We start from the raw sequence: 21,551 nt of genomic DNA on the forward strand, positions 1-21,551 counted from the left end.
ATTAGAAGACCAAACCCTCTTTTCTAAATATAATCTCAGTAATTCAGGCTGGCATTCTGCACAAATCAGGAGTTAAAATATTTTCATTAGTTTTGTATATACCAAGAGACTCAATCAGCAGCAGAGCTGGTAGGGAGTCCTTTGACTCAATTGTTTTCGATTGAATATGCTGGGTTTATAAAATAAAATTGTATTTATTTTAACAAACCATTAGGGAAGCATAAACACAATTCTGTAGAAGGCCTCCATGATCACCTAGCAAATCTGGGGGAAATTCAGACTTCGTGTATTCCCGTTTCCCCAGATACTCTGCCACTTTATATGATCTCTGCACCAAGAGAACCTAGCTCCCTGCTGCGTAGTTTGTGCTGTCCAGATGACTGGACACAAAGGTGGCAACTTGAAAGGCTTTGCAACAGCTATTGTCTCTAGGGCTTCTAAGCACTTTGCTCTGCAACAGAGAGGATAGACATCCTGGGAGTCCTGACTTATGACAGACTCTGACTTGCCTTTTCTTGTGAAAGTACATTAAAGCCTTATTCATAATGGATTTTTTTTTTGAGGCTGAGGCTTACTCCTGACTGGTTTTACCCAGGAAACCCACAAATGTAAAAAAAAAAAATGCAGTCCCAAGGAACTATAGTAAAGAGGACAGCATTATTCTCAGTTCTGAAAAACTGACCTAAGGTTGTTTTGTTTAAAATTCTTCAAAGTTAGTGTATTTGTTATTAATTCCTATTCCATGGGAAGTATGAACATTTGCTATTCTTGTTCTGATTTGAAACATTTTTCTCACAACATAAAATTTTTATACAGAACATAAATTCTGACTTTTACCCACTACTACTCAGAAGCTATTAATGTAACCCTGAGCCTCTACTTATTTCCTTATGTGGTAAATTCCTCTATCCTCCCAATGCAAATAGATATCCATTTGTTATGATGTTCTGAGTCTGCAGCTGGTTTTGCCTAAGCAGTAGACCTGCATAAGGAGTATGAGATCTAGGAAGCCCACTAGTATCAAGAAACAGCATAGACTAGCATCTGTAAGAATCAGCCTGCTTTCTGCAGCCCACATTGTGCCTGTGTAGGCTACAAAGTTGGATTTATTTTGTTATCAGCTCATGAAGGCTATATTACATGTGAATATGGACTGCTTTGGTCATGCTGTAAATAAGGCAATATTTAAATATAATGTAGATCAAATGATTTACATCACAAATGACAATGCCACCTTATGAAATCCATGTCTGCCTGAAAGTGTTCCTGTAAAGTTTTACATGGATTTAGCCAGTCACATTCTACATTACAATTATTTTCTCTCTCATTTCTTTGTTCTTCTTTTACTCAAGCTGGCATGAAGAATTAAATAAAACTCTTACTAAGTCCTTACTGCTGTTACTGTCAGTAGGACTTGCCTACCTTAGTAATAATCTGAAAATAGTAACCTTTCAAGAAAGGTATTCCAACAGAACTAACTTTCAGAGGAAAAATATGTTCTGTTTTCTACTGAAAACTGGTTCTCTTCATGCAGCAAGAAAAATGTAGGCGTTAGCAGATTCATGGTCATGGTTGGTGCTTTGAGATGCGTTTCTAGAAATGTAGAAGCATAAAATTTCTCAGCAAGTGCCACACATTTTCAATGGCTTTTTTTTTAAACAGTAGATGAAACTAATAACAACACAAACCAGTTCAAACGTGAATAAACAGAGTAATGCTTTCACATTATTTCAAGAGAACTAACCTAAAAGTATGATAATACACAACAAGATTGCAATCAGCGCTCCTGTGCTGAGGCCTACTGGTAAGAAGATTGCTTCCACATTGCAGGACTGGATGATACCATCAGAATCACATTTGCAAACACGGATAGTCAATGTGTTTGTGCTGCTCTGGACAGGGTAACTGCTATCTTCTATTACTATTGGAAGAAAGTACAGCTCTTTCTGCCTTCTGCTGTAACCATTTCTCCTGGTTTCAATCCCAGCTGTGTTGTCTGTAAAACAGGACATACTCATTACAGCATTTTTATTGTGTACTTCAATTCATCATTGTGTTTTATATCACCTTTAGTAGCAGGCAGCTTTTCCATTTTTGTAACTCAGGGAATGACATACTTTATGTAATTGCCTTGTTTTATCATTACAGAAAGTACTGTATTCTGACTGGTAGAGCTATGTTTTGCAGAGCATTAAATAATATCAATTTATTGCAAATTTGTTAGCTTGATAGCTGAAATTTCAAAGGTGACATAAACTATAATTAAAAAAAAAAAAAGCATTACAGGTATTAGCTTAGGAGGGATATTTAGTTTTTCTTTTCTCCCTGTCTCTTTATATTCCAAGTCTGTGGTCCAATGGGCTATGACTGCACATAGATTTAGAATCACAGCTCAATTAATTCATTTCCCTTTAAAACTGAAATCATATACCTTGATAAATGCAAACCTCCTTCAACTTTCCTGCCCCACTAAAAATAAGTATAGAAACAATATAATCAGTACATTTTACATCAGTCATGGATGTTTTCAGAACTCCTAGAAGTTATGTTCTGTCATTTCTTCCCAGTAAATATTCAGTTATTGCTGCATTTCTTGAATCAGCAAGGAAATAATGTGCAGATTAAAATAACTGCATTGAGAGTAAAAAAAAAAATTAAATTAGCAGGGAATTAATTAGCTGACAAATCTAAATGGAGGTAACCTGCAGTAGTCACCATTTTGCCTTCTCACCCATGTTACTATATGTTTAGAAGTCATCACTTCTTGTCCATGTTATAACTTTTCATCTCTTCTTGGAATTCTGTTTCCTAGGTAGAAGGATTAAAGGCTCTGAATTCCATGCTCAAATACTTGTGTCCAGTTCTGATTAGGGACAGTAAGAAGGAACTCTAAGTATCCCAAATCAGATAGATTATGATCAAACACCAACGAGAGACTACTTAACTGACAAAATGCTTATTTCAGAAGTCTGCTTTTTATCAAATACAAACATATCAAGTTTAGTGATGTTTAGTTTTGAAAAAGAAAAATGTCTCAAAATTGTTTGAATCAAACCAACTTTCATCTTCTGGTTGTTGCTTCTCTCTATGATTAATCATCTGCACTGTATAAAGAGTTTGGAAGTCATCCCGCTTAATCTCGTTTCTATTCTTATGTCTATTTCTATTAATAGAACTATTTTTATTTTTTTTTTCAAATTGCAATGTTGAAGATCACTTTAATACATGTTACAATGCAACCAAGTTGCTTTCCATTCTCCTTTGAGAGAATCAGATTGATCTTTAAAGTCTTTGACTTTGAAATACTTTTGTTACTCTTCAATTGTTTCAGTTGTTTAAGGTCCTTTTGAAAATATGGACACGGCATGTGTTTGAGCTCTGCGGAGAGCAGCGTGGAGCTGCAGCCTGAAGCTGAGACAGCCTCTGGTTCTTCAGCCTGTTGGCAATAAATTAATTTTCAGGATGTGTGTGACAGTTTGGAGAAGAGGAAAGTTCTCTCTCTTACATGAACAGCTGAGTATGCTTGTCAGGGAAGCAGCCCTCTAGAGAGTACAGTGAGGCCAGCAATGGAAAAAGAGGAAAGTTAGTGGTTCAGCTGGAAGCACTCCAGCTCTGCCAGGGCCCCACTTCTATTCACAGCTGATCGATTGGCCTCAGTGCTGCTGAAGGCATAGTCTAGAAACATAAAATTTCCCTGTGCTTGTGTTTATAGGGACTCCAAATAACAACCTACAGCTTCTGTCTTTTTTCTGACATCATTAAGTTATACTCTGAAGAAATAATGAACTTGGAAAAGTTTATTCTACTGGGTTTATTACAAACATAAAAAAAAATCCTTTCACAAAATACCTGCTTGCTACTAACATAATTGCTAATTCAATAAATAATTATATGTATGTTTTTCAAAGGTTTCTATAGTGAAAATAGGATTATGTTATAACAGCTCTAATTTTGTAAATAGCTGATCTTCCACCTTTTTGGCAAACAAAAGCCCAATGATACTGAAAATACTGTACAGAGTTTCTGTTTGGAGAGGTTTTTCTAATAGCTCCATAAATCATCAAAAATGAAAAAGTCTTTTAGGGTTGGAAAATCTGTCTTACTTGTGTTTCAATAGTGTGCTTCTTCTTCGTAAGTGTTAAGAAATGCTTTTAAGCATTTAACACTGTAACTTTTTAATTTTTAACATTTTAATATTTTAATTTTAAACATTTTAACATGTACCATATATAGGTGCGTACACATACGATTTTATTTTTTTGTGTTTATCATTTATCAAATTTGAAAACCAAGGAAGATTGTCAGTTATAACAAAAATTGGCGGAAAAATCAGAGATGTTAAGTATATAAAATACAAATTATTTTGTGTTGTGCGTTGTTATACTTTTGTGGGATGTTATACTGCAACAGCATTGTCTATATTCAGAACTAATTCTTCTGCAGGACTATGCATTCTCCAGAAAGCACCACAGTTGGGTACTTTGAAAACAGCAAAGTAATAGTATTTAAACAAGGCAGAAATATTGCCTTATTTAAAGGTATACCTGCATTGGCATATGAGTTCTTCCCGAGATACTGAATGATAAAAGGAAGAAAATAAAACAGGTAGCAGTGTTTTTGCAGGCCTGTAGGGATATCTCAGCCTTTGGTGTTCTGACAATTCCTGTCCCCTAAAAATAAGAAAAGGTTCAAGACCTGAATTTATATTAACGTATGTCCTAGATAGTTTAACAATTAGAAATGTCATTAATAACTTAGTCTGTATACATGACTGTAATATAAAGTAATCATATTTGTCATTATAGCCACAGCCTGCTGCTCTGAGAGATAAGTATAAGCAACTTACTTCTGTAGTCATGGACTGTGAAATTTGGCTTGTTGGAGGCCTCAGGTGACAATCTGAAGGAAAACCTTTGCCCAGCTGCTGACAAATCTTTGTCTGCTGCAGTGATAATCTGTATCACCTGAAATCAGATTAAATTTAATCCTGAAGTCAGTTCACTCTTCTAAAAGTAGTAGTTTTGTAGAAGCGCAAAGTGAACATCAAATGAAACAATGAAAGTGAGATTCTGGATTACTCTCATTCTCCTGATATATTGGACAGTGGAGGCAAGAAGTCTGATAAAGTTTCCAGAGAAATAATGGTGTTTCAGAAAGTCTCACTTTGACATATTTGAAGGAAATAAAAATGATTTAAACTATATTCATAGCAGAAGCATTTTATATTTGTCCTTTGCATCAGAAGACTAGTGACAGTTTTCAGGTGAATGATTATCTAAAGACAGTTCACTTTATCTGCTGCTACTACTACTATCACTATTACGACCTATACATGTTGTAGTATTTCACAAAGCTTGTCTCTAATTTCACAGCTTGAAATGAAGTAGAGAGGGTTGAAAGGTCTGCACCATTTAGGCATGAAGGAACTTTTGGGTCTCAGAGACCTACCTACTAGATTTCAGGTAAGCACAGTGCAGTTAAAATACTTAATAGTAGGATTGCCAGTGAGTTTTTAAAAAGGAAGGCATTTTTTTCATTAAATAAACATCTAAATATCTATAATTTTTGAAAGGTCAGTGCTTGTCTCTGATTTCCCTGTAAAAAGTTCCCCTTTCTACTGTTCACACCTATATGAAAAATTAAAGGTATCTGATAAACTAGAAGTTAAATTAGGTTGTATGGTAATTAGCTGAAACATAAGAAAAAAAAAAGGAGTATCTTAGAAGTCATGGGCAAATCTTTAACAAAGGCAATAAAAATCATTGATTAGGTATTACATACATATAAAAAGAAGTCAACAATTACACAGTAGGCTGAATATGTTCCTTGCTTGGCTGTCACTAGCTCTCAAAGTTGAGCAGCTGAAGTTACAAATCTTATCTCGGAACCACTATTGGTTGTTAAAATGTATGATGGTTGGCCTTGGTGCTTTGCAGCACTGTATGTGATTGCACAAATTTTGTGCAGGAGCACATGCCAACAGCTTCTGGGAACAGCTCTATTAATAGTGGCATCACTGATGGTATAAGTTAATATTCTGAGTCTGAAACAGGTTTTGCATGCTATGTATGTATTTGAAACCGCTTATAAAAAACAAGCTTTCAGGAGGACTGTATGGGTTTGTGGGTTCTTTATCTCGGAATAGGACACAGAAATGTGTGTAGTTTATCCTACTCCATTTATTCACTACAATTTCACCCTTAAGTGTCTTTAAGGAAGTCATTCTTTCTCTTGACACAGATATTAAATGCACTGTAAAAGGTGGCTCAGACCCACGTTATCAGGGTTAATAAAAATAAATAGACCATAATAGACCACAATAGACCAAAAAGAGAATTATTTAGAAAAGATATTTCCAACACAGACATTTGTTTGTAACAAGAATTCTAACTATGATGTCCTTTTCAAACCCCCAAATTTCTGTTATTATAAACAATAATGACAGAAAAAGCAACATAGTAAGCATTCCAAATTTCAAATACCTGTCCCATCTTGGCATTTTCACATACGGATGTCTCATATGGAACTGAAATTTCTGGAGGAAACTCGTTGACATCCAGGATATTTATTATAACGTTGACTTTGCTGGTTAATTGTGGGTTACCTATAAATGATTTTTAGGAAAAAAACAGTAAGGAAGGCTATTTATGTTTTTTGTCAGCCCTAGTTTTCATGAGCTGTCATAAACTGTTTTGATCCCAGTACTGTAACTTCTAACAGCCCTTGACTTCCATTTATTTGTGATTTGTACTAAGGAGAAATCAGAAGCACACGTCTTATCATTTTATACCAGGCTTTGATACATTACACTTCACAGGGTAAGGAATCAGTCAACATGATTATGTTTATTAGAGCATAAATCAAAGAATTTGAATTATACTGTAAATAAAGATGCAAAATTTTCCTAGACAACTTTTCATGGAGTATGGGGAAGACATTTCCAATTATTAAAACTGAATTGTGTTTTCCATAATGGAATGTAGAAAATCAGTACTTATTACTTAGCTGCTGTTTACATCTGCAAGATATTAAGGAAGTAAGTGGAGCAAACCCATTTAGAAGATGGAGAAAAGTAAGATATGAAGATGTAAAGAAAAATCTTGATGAAAGCCAGACAAATTAAGTGGCAAATTTAGAAGTGAAACATGTAAAGCTAGCATTCAACTTGTGGCTAAGCAATTAGGCTGTGTTATAACTGGTTTTTCTTTAACTGCTTAAGTATTTGCAATTAGCAAATATTTTTGTGCAAAAGAAATGCTAAAAAACAGTATACATTATGCTTCTTTTCATTGTCCTAACAATAAAAATAATCTTCACCACTGACTAGATGCATTTTATAAACAAGTTTATCTGCAAATGCAATGTGTGAAGAAAGTAGATATAAATTCAGTACGAAGCAAACAACATTCTCTTTTACTTTATGTTGAGACCTCTTGCAAGATAGCAGATCCATAAAAAAAAAAAAACAATTTAGCTAGTGCGTGAAAAGGGTAATTATTTTGTCTTTTTGCATTTAAGAAGAGTGGCAGCCACTATACATTCACCTATTCAAGAAATCTATGCTGTGAATGAGAGCGGTGTAGCAGCAGCAGCATAAGGGTCACGGTTAAGTACAAAACCAGTTTTCTTAAATTTTCAGACATAAATCATAGAATCATAGAATGGTTTGGACTGGAACAGATCTTAAAGATCATCTAGTTCCAAACCCCCTACCATAGGCAGGGACATCTTCCGCTAGACCAGGCTCCTCAAAGTCACATACAACCTGGCCTTGAACACTTCCAGAAATGGGGCATCCACAGCTTCTCTGGGCAACCTGTTCCAGTGTCTCACCACTCTCACAGTAAAGAATTTTTTCCTAATATCTAATCTAAATCTACCTTGTTCAAATTCAAGGCCATCCTCCCTTGTCCTATCCCCATATGTCCCTATAAAAAACCTTTCTCCAGCATTCTTGTAGGCCCCCTTTAGGTACTGGAAGGTTGCTATAAAGGTCTCCTTGGAGTCTTCTCTTCTCCCATAACCCTAACTCTCTCAGTTTGTCTTCACAGGAGACATGCTCCAGCTCTCTGAGCATCTTAATGGCCATCAATGGACTCTTGAAATTATTTGCATTAGCTGCTTACTTCATAGTTTGTGTAAACCTTTGCATTTCTGTTGTTCATAAATAACATAGTTAGGGGCAAAGTGTCTTCGTGGTGACACTGTAGAAATTTTACCTTATCTCTTTCTTGTTCTCAGGAGCTATTAAGTGCAGGGTTTTCAAGAGGCTTCCCTTAAAGCCAAAATGTTTCCTCCAATGATTTCCTAGTTAAGTAGGACCAGCTGCAAGTGAAAGTGTGCTTTACCTTACAAGTAGTGGATAAATTGACTATCCTACAAACTCAGCTTGGAATCTAAAAAAAGAAAAAAAAAAACAAAACAGCCACAAAACCCTATTACCCAAATCACATAGTATTTGTAGTTCCTTCCTATGAGCATATCTAACTATAATGAACATATCTAATAGTATCTCTTTGAATCCTAATTAATTTTCAACAGTGCATCATCCCTATGTGCAGAATGTCTCTGAAGAAAGGCATTGTGAAGTATGAATGAAGAGAGCTTGGTCTAGAAGCTGAGAATTAGACAGTGATTCTTTAGAAGCCCCAAAAGCCAGAAGAAATCTAGATCACTTGCTCACAACTGAATTAGTTACTTTTTATAACAAGAAATAAAAAAGTCCTAAGAAGTTATTTTCGTCAGTAGAGAGCAGAACCACAACTCTGAATATGTAAGGATCAGAAAATCCTGGAGTAGGTCAAGTTCACTCAGTTATTTACAGAAACAGTCTAACTTAAAAATTCCCTCCTAGCAGTGCTTGCTGCAAAGAACACAGCAACTCACACGAAGTAACTCAGGTTTTCTTTTAGTTTTTGTGTGTTTATTTTAAGGTACAACAGTGAACAACAGTAGTTCCAGATGCATTCTTCAAAAACATTAGAGATTAATGCCTTTCCACAAAAGTATGCTAATTTGTTTCCTTTTGGAGATATGTTAACAGTAAAAGAATGAGCATATTCAAAATTTGTGCATGATGGATATAACAGATATTAGCTGATGACATTACACGTCATTTTTTTAAGAAGCATTTTTAGGCTATATTTTTTTAAGTATCTTACATTAGTTTTTCAGCTTTTTAGAACAGTGGGACTGGGTTGAACAAAGGGATTTGACATTTTGCCTTCTCTCAAAATCATGAAGGGATAGCATGCTTTGGAAATACATATGAATGTGAGTATAATTTTTATATTTATTTATTTCTCAGTGAGGGTCTGTGATTTATTTTCTATGGTTCTTTGAAAGATTTATTAGAAGGCCAAAAATCTCATTTGTAAGTATTTTAGCAAGGTAGAATTTTACCTTTTATAAATGATTAGCAAAAATAAAATACAAAAGTAAACAGAATTACTAAAGCATAAGATGGACTTATTTATGGAATTTACTTTGTTTATGTGGTTAATTTTCTTTATGGTTTGCTTGATACCAGTTGAATTACTCACGTATATAAAGGGAGACTACAAAGATATCATGTGCAGCTTTGAATTCATATATCATTACAAAGATCTGTATACTTGATGTGAACAAAGATCAAGAACTGCACTTCAAATACCACTTTGCAGACTTGACCTCCATTTTTTCTGGTTTGGTTTTGTTTGCTGTTTGTCTCAAAAATTTATCTTTTTGAGCCCTGTGAACGTAGTAGTAACACGCATGCTGATATTGGTAATAAGTCACTGAAACCATCTGCTCATGCCTTTTGAACAGACATTACACAGATAAGAAGACACGTTGTTAAATCATTAGCCTAGGAATTAAGAAACTGATTTCAGGTTTCTAACTATAAGATACAAGCAAATTAGTTACCTGCTTCTTTCCTCAATTTCCCTGTCTGTAAAGACGTCAACAACCTTGCTTTCTTCTTTTGCTCAAGTACAATCATCTATTAACATCTTCATGGTTCAAGGATATTACAATAGTAGAAAATATGTAAAGTGCTTTGACTAGTAAACTTTTGGAAATCCAAGATATCTAAGAAAATAGATACTGACCATCAAGGAGAACTGGTGATTCCTTAATCCCAGTCATGATATGCAGATAAACCCCAGTTTGAGATTTAAAGAGGTTTCTTTAGTATCCACAAAATTTGGATCTAGACTTAGAGAGCTGGTAAGTTGGTTTGGACAGGAAGGATTATAGTTACATTTATTTTCAACTTTTAACTAGTGCCTTGAGAATGGGAAAGCAGAAATCTTACGCATCTTATCTACTTCTTTTTTTTGTAAGATGCAAAAAACATTCCCATATTAGCTAATTTAGTAGCACATTGGGGGACATTCTGAGCATTAGACTGTGATTTGTTGTACCATTATGTTCTTACAGCAGCCCTTGGCACAGTTTGGCCTGGGCCAACTAATGGTCTTGCAGATGATTCAAATGCAATTGCTGGGTGTTAGTATGGGTGAGGAATCACTCACAAAGAATCAATTTAAATGTGGGCAGTCTGTTTGGAAGGTAAGAGTGTTTAATGGCAGAGAAATAGACTACTCAGTGCCAGCTGGCCTTTATGCTTGAAACAAATGCAAGACATGTTTAATTTATTAGCTTGGACAGAGTCTGTGGGATCAAAAACATGCAGGATCAAAAACCATGGAGGCTGTTAGGGTGTCGATTTACTCTGAGAAGGGAAAAATAACTTTACAATGAAATATAGTGAGGGAACAAAAAGAAGTATGGCGAAATAGGGAACTGAAATGGGGAAAAAAAAACAATGAGTGAACACATCTTGCCCTTGATCATGCACTTAGTTCTATATCAAGGCTTATTTTTTATTTCTCTGGATGGGTAAGGGACCTTCTGCATTGAGCTGCCTTCACGTCTGTGTCATTATCCGCATGTCAGCAGAACGATCATTCATCTCCCACTTAAAAAGATCTCTGCTTTGGGACATGCTTCTTAACAAGGGTGGAATAAATTTATGGTGTCTTGTGTTAAATATGACAGAAGGCTATCCATCACTTTATGCTGGGTACACTTCCAGGATGTTCTCAAGAGTCAGTTGTGTTATTTTGTGTATACAGATTCCCAGACAGTGTTTAGATCTCATGTTTTCTAGGGTTATAAATAAAGATCACAGTATAATGAGACATGGTCAGAATTGGTCATTGCATGACTTGAGTACTTCCCATTATTACAGTTCCCTATATGTGGAATCAGCAGCTACTGTCCATTTGTAAGATATATTGTTTTATTGTTGGGTAACCAGGACTTCCCTGGTTGTGAGTGTATAAATTGACACAACCAAGCCGAGGACAAGAAGATAATTAGCTGTTTGCTAAGGGCTCAAATTTTGCCTCTGTTCAAGCTGCTAACGGGTACCAGGCAATGTAGGCAGGGGCAGGATCTGGAATTCAAGGAAGAATAATCTTAGCATATATACATATATTTATGTCAGACAAGTGTAGAACAAGGACACTGGACATGAAACCATTTACAAATTCACAAATAATCAGACTTTTGAACAAGACTTCCTTCCCTTCTCTTTCCCCCTCCATAAAATGCAACGTCAGCAAAGGTAGTATCAGGTATCATAGAATCATAGAATAGTTAGGGTTGGAAAGGACCTTAAGATCACCTAGTTCCAACCCCCCTGACATGGGCAGGGACACCTCACACTAAACCATGTCACCCAAGGCTCTGTTCAACCTGGCCTTGAGCACTGCCAGGGATGGAGCATTCACAATTGCCATGGTTCCCTGGGCAACCCATTCCAGTACCTCATCACCCTAACAGTAAAGAATTTCTTCCTTATATCCAGTCTAAACCTCCCCTATTTAAGTTTTAACCCATTACCCCTTGTGCTATCACTATAGTCCCTAATGAATAGTCCCTCCCCAGCATCCCTCTAGGCCCTACAGGCCCCCCCTTCAGATACAGGAAGGTAGCTATGGCCCAAGGCTCTGTCCAGCCTGGCCTTGAACACTGCCAGGGATGGAGCATTTACCACATGGCAGCGTATTCCAGAGCTTCGCCACCCTTACAGTAAAGAACTTCTTCCTCATATCTAACCTGAACTTCCCTTATTTAAGTTTAAACTCATTACCCCTTTTCCTGTTGCTACAGTCCCTGATGAAAAGTCCCTCTCTGGCATCCTTACAGGCTCCCTTCAGATATTGGAAGGCTACTATATATCCAACTAGGTAATTCCCTGCTGCCTCATTTTTGAAATCTATTCCATTAAAAATTATAAATTCTGGCACTTTAGTGCTAATAATATTTGGATTTATCAGCCTCTAAGAAAAGGCTAAATGGTACATCCATATCAACATTTACATATATCATTTGCACGCTGCTATACTTAGCTATGTAAATTGCATGCCATTTACGACATTGGTTGAAAAGTAAAGTGATTGTTCAAAAATCATAATATTACTTTAAGACTTTAGTGGCTGTGAGAAAAAAATGTAACACAAGCATCAACTGTGATTCATATACAGTTTCATTTTGAAGCTACAAGAGGAACAATGATATAAAAGGTCCCAGGGTTAAGGCACAGGCAAGGAGTCCATGTAAGTCTGCTCATGACCTTGGCATCATATTCCACATACAGAAGAATGACTACAAAGCCAGTTTAATTTGGTTTTCTCTCTGATTTGATGGGGATAAAGGTGGTGGAGGTTTTTTTATAATTGGCCTGTTCAAGAAAAGGTAATTTGCAGAATGACCATTAGGATGTGTTTAAAAGGTGAGGGGTTTTGTTGTTACAGTCTCACACTGAGAAAGCAAAATACATATTTTAGCAATAAAGTTTTTTAAATAACAGAACTTAATAAAACTAGTTTAGAGTGTGTTTAGTTTAAAGAGATAAGGTAATGGAGAGTTGAAATACTTAGGTAACAGTAGCAGCTATTCCTGAGGCAAGTTATGCAACTAATTCCAATACTGGGCCACTTTCCTTAGGTAATCATGTATATGGTATGACACTCCTCAGTGCACTTTTCCCGTAATAAGAAATGGCAGTTTCAGTGTTTCTACATCAGCACTCAACAAGTGGAAGTTCTATTTTTTTTTTAGCAGAAATTTTTCAAATATAATATTTTCCTGCTTCTGCAGCCCACTGATGTCAACAGAAAGACCTCTGTGGCTGTTAAGTGACCCTTTGAATACAAAGACTTGTATTCAAAGGGTGGTATATGTCTATGAGAGTTTTGGTTTGACATAATCATGAAAGAGGAATGCTACACAGAAGGTTGGCAATGGAGAAAGCAACTACATAATACAGAAGCAGAAGGGAATTCTTATTTTAAAAAAGACCCTGAAACTACTTAGAAGACACAAATACAAGAAATGAAAAAAACAACCCCCACCACAAATCATACAGGAAAAGAAAACACGTAGTTAGGCTTAAAGTCTTAGCTAGAGAGAAAGCACAAGAGCAGAGATGCAGCACACAGACTGATTCATTTAGGGCCTTAAATCTTGACTCAGTTTTAGTGTACTTTTTGTATGGGAATTGAATGAGTCTTCAAATTCTTTTGACTTCAAAAAGCAGATTGAAAGACCTGTTATTTGTCTAACCTAATTTCATATAGTATGAATTACAAAATCAGAAATCAGAATTAGAAGGCCTTCGTACAACTTCTCTTGCTCTTTTTGCTGACAAAATTATTTTCTGCTTCTGAAGGAGCTGGACCTACATAAGCATTACTAGAAAAACTTTAAGGGTCTTTGAATATCAAACTTAGTTTCATAGTGAGTCTGGCAAAATGATGTTTACTGAACCTTAAATAATCTTTCAGCAATATATGCATTCTTCACAGTATATTTATGTCTGAGCACTACATTCTGGAAAAAAAACAATTTACCATATTAATTCAGTTTGTGTCATACTTACTAACTTTACTTGCAATTATAGAGAAATTGTATTGTGCTGTGCTTTCTCTATCCAGTAATTCATTAGTAGCAATGGTTCCTTCAGTAGCATCTATTGTAAAGTAGCTGTCCACATCATTCTTCCAATCGATGAAGTATCTGTATGGGAAAAATATTAAACAAAGGAGATGCAAATGTGCAAAGATTACTCATTTATCATAACAACAGTCTAGCTAGCTCAAGTTTTGGTTTTGGTTTTGTTTTTTTTTTCTTCCCAGCTGTTACAATACTTTCAGGAAGAAGACAGTAAAGGGAGATTTGTTTATTTCTTTTTTACAGTGTTGGAATACTCAAGGGAAAATGGGATATAATAAAAATTTAGTACTTCCAGTGTTCAGATTGTTTGAAAACTTTGAGCTTCCAAGAAGTTGATGCAAAACTTCTTTGTCCCTGATTACTTATACCAGTCACTTTGGACAGCACTAGATAGGCTTAGAGGGAAAAGAGAAAAAATACGTGAAATAGTTCTAAAGGTATGAATAGCAATGAAAAATGGATCAGATCCAGTCTCTTTACACCCATTTCTAGATGCAATAGGCTGGAAGTATCCTCACTGGGCTTGCAAAGAAGTGTACTAGTGGATGTACATGGACTGTTGGCACAGTCTACACAAAGGTCCCCCACCTGAAGGATGTTGGCAGTCACAGTATGGAAGGTGGAAAAGAGTGCAATTATATCCTCACATATATAGGAGGTATAAAAGGCTCTTTGCCTTTGGGAAGAATAGGGAACTTTCATTTTGACTGGAGCTGTGAGTAACAAGGCAATACCACTGGGTTATTTTTATTCTCCTGAGCCTTTGTTTGTCAAGAACTATGACCACAGAGAAGATTTAAACCTCAAAATGTGTACTTATTTGCTGTTTTTTCCTAGCAAGGACGACAGCAGAGATGCACTTGTAAATATAGCTGCTTAAAAACAATCTGTTAATTATTCCAAACCCATTTTCCCTTAAATGCTGATAAATTTGAGTGTCTGTTTTCACACTTGCTGCTACTGTTTGTAGTCATAACGGAATAATTTTGCTGATGCAGTGCAGCCAGCTAAAAATTTCCTTTTCATTGTTAGTCTTTTCATACCTTGATGATGCTTCACAAAAGCTAGGCAGGATGAAACTGAGAAAGCCATTTGCGAACAGTAGGCAATAAGAACAAAATTACATTCAACAGCAGTACATTTAGAAAATCATAAAGGCCAGAAGACCATTCCTATGACACTTCCGTGCATGTAAGTCACTAAGGATAAGATTAAAGTCTAGTATTTCCTCCTCTGATTAGTGTGATTTATGAAAATAATGTATAGGAAATGCAAAGATAAATACTGTGTTTACTGCTGTAGAAGGAAGCAATGGTAGAAAGGGGTATATAGACTATTCCCAAAGAAAATATCTCAAATTGGGACTCAAGAATGCCATAGCTCAGGAAGACTTGAGTAGTGAAAACATCACAGATAAGGCACCACGCTCCTTTGGAGACACATTGTCTAGTCCAAATCACAAGAAAATCCTAGCTGTAGATGAAATTGGTAAATTCATCAATTGACAAGCAGCATTATGAGTTCACTGCTTCAGTTGAAAAGCCTCACAAATTATTTGCAAAAGGCAGCATGTATCCTTTTACACAGCTGAGCAGCCACATTTCCTGAATACGATAATATCGTCTACCCATATTTGTAATTTCAATCTCATTTTTCAAAATTTGGTTCACAGTAGAAATTACAAATATATGTAAGATATTTATTAAAAATATCATTACACTGAGATACTCTTTCAGGAATAGTAAAATTACTCTTTCAGGCTTTGCATGTTTAATAATAGTCATATATATGTTTTATCTATTTTACATATACTATATTATATGTTATTTTATAAATACATAAGAATTTAATAATAATTTCTTCCAAAATTAATTATGAAACCAGACACTAATAAATGGGATCAAAGCATGAGAAAGTAACTTTGCTTATCTTTCCCCTTTGGAAAATTAGCTTTGTCTAAGTACTCCTCACACAGCATGAGCCAATGAAGAAACTACAGGACCTAGTTCAAAGAACAGTGTAGGTGGTAACCTCCTTCATCAGGAGACTTTAAAACTGCAGAAAATATATTCAGTTTGAACACTGTTGTATTTGAAGTTGAATTCAAGAACAAATATTTGCAGGATCAGAATCTCATAGTCTATCTGCAAGCATTCACAGAAGTGATTAACTACATGTACAAGCCCAGTATGCTTATTCCTAAGCATAAGCACCAGCAGGATCAAAGTCCAAAATAAGGGTTGCAAGATTAGAATGACTCCTGCTGATACTAACAGTAGAATTCTTCTTGGCTTTTATGGAAGTGGAATCTGTGGGAATTGAGTAATTTGATAAAAAACAGCTGTAGCATTTTTTCTGAATTCATTGTCTTTGCTTGCATTAGCACTATGGAAACTATTATGCCAGCATTCTTAGCATTAGTTTTGAGGTTTGTTTTTGCTTCTTGTTTTGTTTTGTTTTTAACTGTGGCTTTATCATTAAAAATATCCCTTCATTCTCATGCCATGTGCTGCACGTATAGTGAAATTAGGGTGGAACAGCCTGTCATTTCAGCTCCTCTCATCCTAAGAAGTGATATATTTTACTAGACTACAGAGGGAAGAGTAGGAGGAAGTGTTAGAGATGTATTGCCTAAAATATGTATTTACTGGAAAACTACAAACAAACAGCCATTGTTTCTCCTTTCATTGGTTGTCCATGTGCAGTACCCGTGGAAATGTATCTGACAGAAGATCCTTTTATAGACAGCACTTTTGGACATCATATTGCTCTAGGCTACTTCAGGAGTCTGTAAGGCTTAGTGGAAGACAGAATGGGACCCCATATGGCTGCTTTTCAAACAGGAATTTTGGGGATATCCCAATGGAAGATTGCTTTAGGTATAGGTTCTAAAAGAAATATAGTTTTTTTTACAGTACTTTTTCATACAGTCTGATGCTCAACGTAAGAAACACATCAACAGTTAGTATCTTTCCAAGGGCAATAGTATTGCGTGAGCTCTGTCTTTTACTTGCAAAAAATGTTTTCGAGAACAGAAGAAATGGGAAAAGAGTCTCCAACCAGAAAAATTAGTAACTTTCAAGAAATAAATCCAGGTATCTGGGACATAAAGCCTGCAATTTCTTGTTAGATTGTGACAAGAAGAGGAACATGGTTGAAATATTAGGACAGCTGTCTAGATCTTCTAGTCAAGGTCTAGCAGTTTGAAGAAACTGAGTTTGGTTTGTTTGACTGCTCAGAGTGCCTGCAAGACAGATCATGGATAACTGCACTAATTCCAAAAGGCAGCTCCATCCTTGAAAAGTTAGGGGAGAACTTACTTGACATAGGACACAGCAGCATTCTTTTTCAGAAACACCTGAGCAGGCCTGTCTGGTAGTTCCGAGTATTAAAACATTGATACAGTTCATAGTCATTTAGAAGGAAGAAACTTTGAACTATATGTTTCCTTGAATTATTCACAGCAGAGGACTGTATCCCAGATTATATTGTTGAAGGCAATTTTATAATACTATATTGAAGGTGTGGCATAAGTGTGGAAGGATATATCTTTGCTAACATTGTCCGAATGTTCTCAAGAATAACTATATTTTTACATCAAGTAGTACACAACAGACAAAATGGAAATATTTGGTTTATAGAATGATGATATTCAAGTCTGTAAGACTCTCATCCAGAGCAATACCAACTGCCCTTGCATGAGCTCCAAGAATAATTTTCATTCATGACTAAATGACAAAGCTGTTGTGTAGCTCATGCGATCTCACAGAGCACTCTCCCAAAAGATGGCTCGTCTTTTGAAGAACAGAAAACAATGGGGAAGACTGTGTTGACTTTAGCTACCGCATAGAAAATAGCAGAGTGCTTGATGGAGCACTGTTGAATGCATGAGTGTCGTCAGATCACCCTTGTGAGGATAACATGAACTCTAAGCCATCAAGCAGAAAACTGTAATCTCTTCAGGCTGTTATACCATGAATAAAAGAATGGGACAGCTGTCCTGATGCTGCTATGGAAACGTGTGACAACATGCTCAGGAGGGAAGAAAGGTGGAAGGATGCTAAGTAGGCTGTGAAACTCAGGACTTGAGGTGGTTTTTTTTGTCTTAAATAGGTAGGGGGGAAGACTTCTGCTTAGCACGGATGGTCTTGGGAACACTGGGGATCCATCCTCACCAACGTTTATGAACCTTGCCAAAGTCTTTCTGTGTTGTTCTGTCTTGATAGTGACAGCAGCTGTGACACAATACAGCAGAAATATAGTGCCATGTAACAAATAACAACTTCTTTTTTTCTTTCTTAGTTGATGCTTAAGCACAAGTCAGAGTATGCATTTGTGTGTGCCCATGCAATGGTTGTTTGTGGTGAGACAGAGACAGCCCAATGTATTTATTCTTGCTTGTATTCTCATGTAGTTGCTATATCCATCCATGCTGAGCAGCAGCATCCACGTCTCAGACAAGCTGCTTTGACTTTATTTTAGGCTGAAAAGTGTCAGAGACTAATTGAAGGAGTAAAGTTGCAATACCTTGCCTACATATGCCTGTTTGCACTCATAACTCCTAAAAAGTAAATGCAGAAGCAGCAACATTATTGCATAGCTCTGCCATATCACTGTCTGTGAGACACATGAGGGGACTCATGAATCTCGATTAAAAATATTTGCTTCCAGAAGTTTTCTTTCTGATACTGTACGTGAAAGATGAATAGATGAAGCACTTGTTAACATGGTTAAACTGATCATCTGCAATGGAATATGTAGTACTTAAAACTTGTTCATGATATTACAGCCATGCAATTAAAGCCAGGAAATGAGCAAAGTAAGACATATTTAACTGTGTATTTTAGAGGAAAAGAAGATTGCTTTAAAGCTAGACTGGGAGGATTAAAGCCAAATGGCACAGAAGTAAAATTTTACAGGTTCAACCTTACAGAAAGATAAAATACCGACAGTAGGTATGGTACAGTGATGGTAAGCACAAGGAGAAGAGCTCTGACCTTCCCAAACTGCTGAAAGGAACAGTGAAGAAAAGATCTACACCCTTTGTCACTGTTTATTTAGTAAGCAGAGAGGGGAATGAAGGATCACTCCTCTAAAGATGCTATTAAGCTAAAGGCACTCAGACCAAATTTACTCCTGCTGCAACAGCATACATATGGAAAACACTTTTAAAGAGCAAAGCCCATTGTTTGGTTGGAACTGGCATGAAAATAGAAAGGAATCATCCAATTCAGTGAGCAAACACATTTAACATTTAATTACTAGCTTTTCTTTTTGTTCTTTTGTTTCATTGTTCCACAGTAGGAAACAGTAATTGTGATCAGCCTCCTAAAAGAAGAAAAGAAAAAAACTCCAAACAAAACAATAATAAATAACTTAAAAAAAACCCACCAAAAATGAAAATCTAAAATAAAAAACACAACAACCAACCAAACAACCAAAAACCCCTCAAGCAACACAAAAAATGAGGGAGGACATTCCTTCATTTTTTTGTATTTGATACGGAGTTTTCATACATAGTCTGTCCTGCACCACCATAAATATTCTCTTTGTATTTCAGTTTCTATTGTAAAATTTTACCTTTAACAGACATAGGTGGTGAATCTAAGAAAAAACAAACCAGAAATTTTCTGTGTACACTCTGAATGAATTGGCTGGCAACCCCAGTACAGAAAGCATGCGATTACTCCAACTACAGGTTGTCAAACCCAAGGTCTGGAATGAAGAATTTTAGACGTAAGAAAATTCCTGATGTGATGGGATAAAAACAAGTATCATTTCTAAGAGAAACTATGCTTTTCCAACCCACAAGTTTTTCCTATTTCAAGTATGTATGTAATGCTTTTCCCTGTAACTGAAGGATATTGGAAGGAAGAAAGATCCTTCTTTTCACTTTCTGTGGTTTTTTTTTTGACTGGCTTTTTAAGTGTAGTTAAAAAACTAAACTGCTTTTTAAGTTTAGTTTCACTGAAGGTGCTCTTCCACTGGGTCACTGCATTTTTGCCCAGATGCTCTGAAAAGACCTCATGGCTCCTCAGAGTAGTGGGAGGAGGAGAAGTTGCAGCTCTCAGATGGACTAAGGCACCTCTGGTGGTGCTAGTGTGACCCTGCAGACACTTGAGGAGCTTGCTGCAATGCAGGTCTTGACTTTGGCAATTCAGTCAGCTGAGGTAAAGGCAACATTCTTGCTCCAGGCAGGATAGCTTTTGTCTTTTGATGCTTGAAATTGTGTTAATGTTACCTACTTGAGAGATTTCAGATTGACTGCTTTGGGAGAATTGCTGCTGAAAGTAATTCTGACCGTAAGGAGCAAATGAGCAATATGTATGAAATGTTAATATACGCAAATGAGCTACTCTGGACTAAGAATCTTAAATGATTAAGGGAATGAAAGAATTACAGACATTTTTTGCTTTAAGGGTGGAAGATCATGGGAAGAAATGGGAACAACAAAGACAGTAAGACAAAATTAATGCTGAACTTCAAAGGAGGAAAGGGTAACTGTCATGGTAATTTCTTTTTTGTAACTAAAGGCTACATTTTGTGTCATGTAAAATAAAAGATCAGTAGGCCAAGATCCTTATAGATAGCTGAAGTGACTGACTTCAGAATATGATTCCTCTTTTTCTTATGAAATTACCTGGTGCCTCAGTGCAAGGAGTATCCTCTAGTTAAAAATGACAGTGGCAATATGAGTTCAGCACAACTGGAAACTGGACATTTGAAAGTTAATGGCTTCTGCTCATTGAGCCTTTGTACAAAATAAACATTTCTTAAAGAAAAAAAAAACAAAACTTTTCTTAAGAAGAAATGATCTGTTTAATAGAGGTAATTTCTAGAAATATTTTGTCTCAGTTCACACTTTACTGATGTAAAGCGCACTTCTTAATGTGGTGCCTGGTGAGATAGAACACTGGTTTTGGGGAGAAAAATGTTACAAAGAAAGGTAAGGGATGAAGCAGCAATTTTCTGTAATGTGATAGACCACTATTTGTGTACATGACCTTAAATTGTGTTTACTTTTAGTTTTATTTAAATACTGAACTGCAGGTAAATGAAATTCAGAGTTCATGCCAACCTGGGACAGTTAAATACTACACATCATATCAGAAATAACAGATGGGAATCTAAAAAAAAGAAAAAGAAACATAAGTGATGAAAAAAGTGAGACATGATATTGGTCTACAAATAGCTGAAGGGCTTAAACCCTGACAAAGGAAAGTTATTTTGTTCAGCACAGAGAATATAAGGGGAAAATTTAACATGGGGAAATTAATGTTAGACAGCAAAATCCTACTGGCAGTGATGTACATTATGCTGCACATAAGAGGAATGGTACTAGATCTGTCACTTGATACTGCAAAGCTAAACCATGTAAAGTAGTAGAGACTGTGCAGCAAGCGAAAATTCTAAAAAGACGGAATGAATAATCCTATTAGTCCCTGTAATGCTAAACTCTGATACATAACGGGAAAGATGTTAATCATAGAATCATAGAATAGCTTGGGTCGGAAGGGACTTTCAAAAGTCATCTAGTCCAACCC

At 36.1% G+C, this 21,551-nt stretch overlaps 1 protein-coding gene across 2 annotated transcripts in view; it reads right to left on the reverse strand.

Moving 5' to 3' along the window:
- CDH12 (cadherin 12) overlaps positions 1-21,551 on the reverse strand; it is a 165,711-nt gene that overhangs the window by 2,559 nt on the left and 141,601 nt on the right. For both annotated transcript variants that reach the window (XM_005153353.4, XM_031052848.2), the window contains 4 exons: positions 13,934-14,070; positions 6,483-6,604; positions 4,847-4,964; positions 1,745-1,996 (listed from right to left, as the gene is read on the reverse strand). In XM_005153353.4, the coding sequence (XP_005153410.1) occupies positions 1,745-1,996; positions 4,847-4,964; positions 6,483-6,604; positions 13,934-14,070 (629 nt within the window). The remainder of the gene's footprint in view (positions 1-1,744; positions 1,997-4,846; positions 4,965-6,482; positions 6,605-13,933; positions 14,071-21,551) is intronic.

The sequence above is a fragment of the Melopsittacus undulatus genome, chromosome 1, assembly GCF_012275295.1.
Source record: "Melopsittacus undulatus isolate bMelUnd1 chromosome 1, bMelUnd1.mat.Z, whole genome shotgun sequence".
Lineage (NCBI taxonomy): Eukaryota > Metazoa > Chordata > Aves > Psittaciformes > Psittaculidae > Melopsittacus > Melopsittacus undulatus.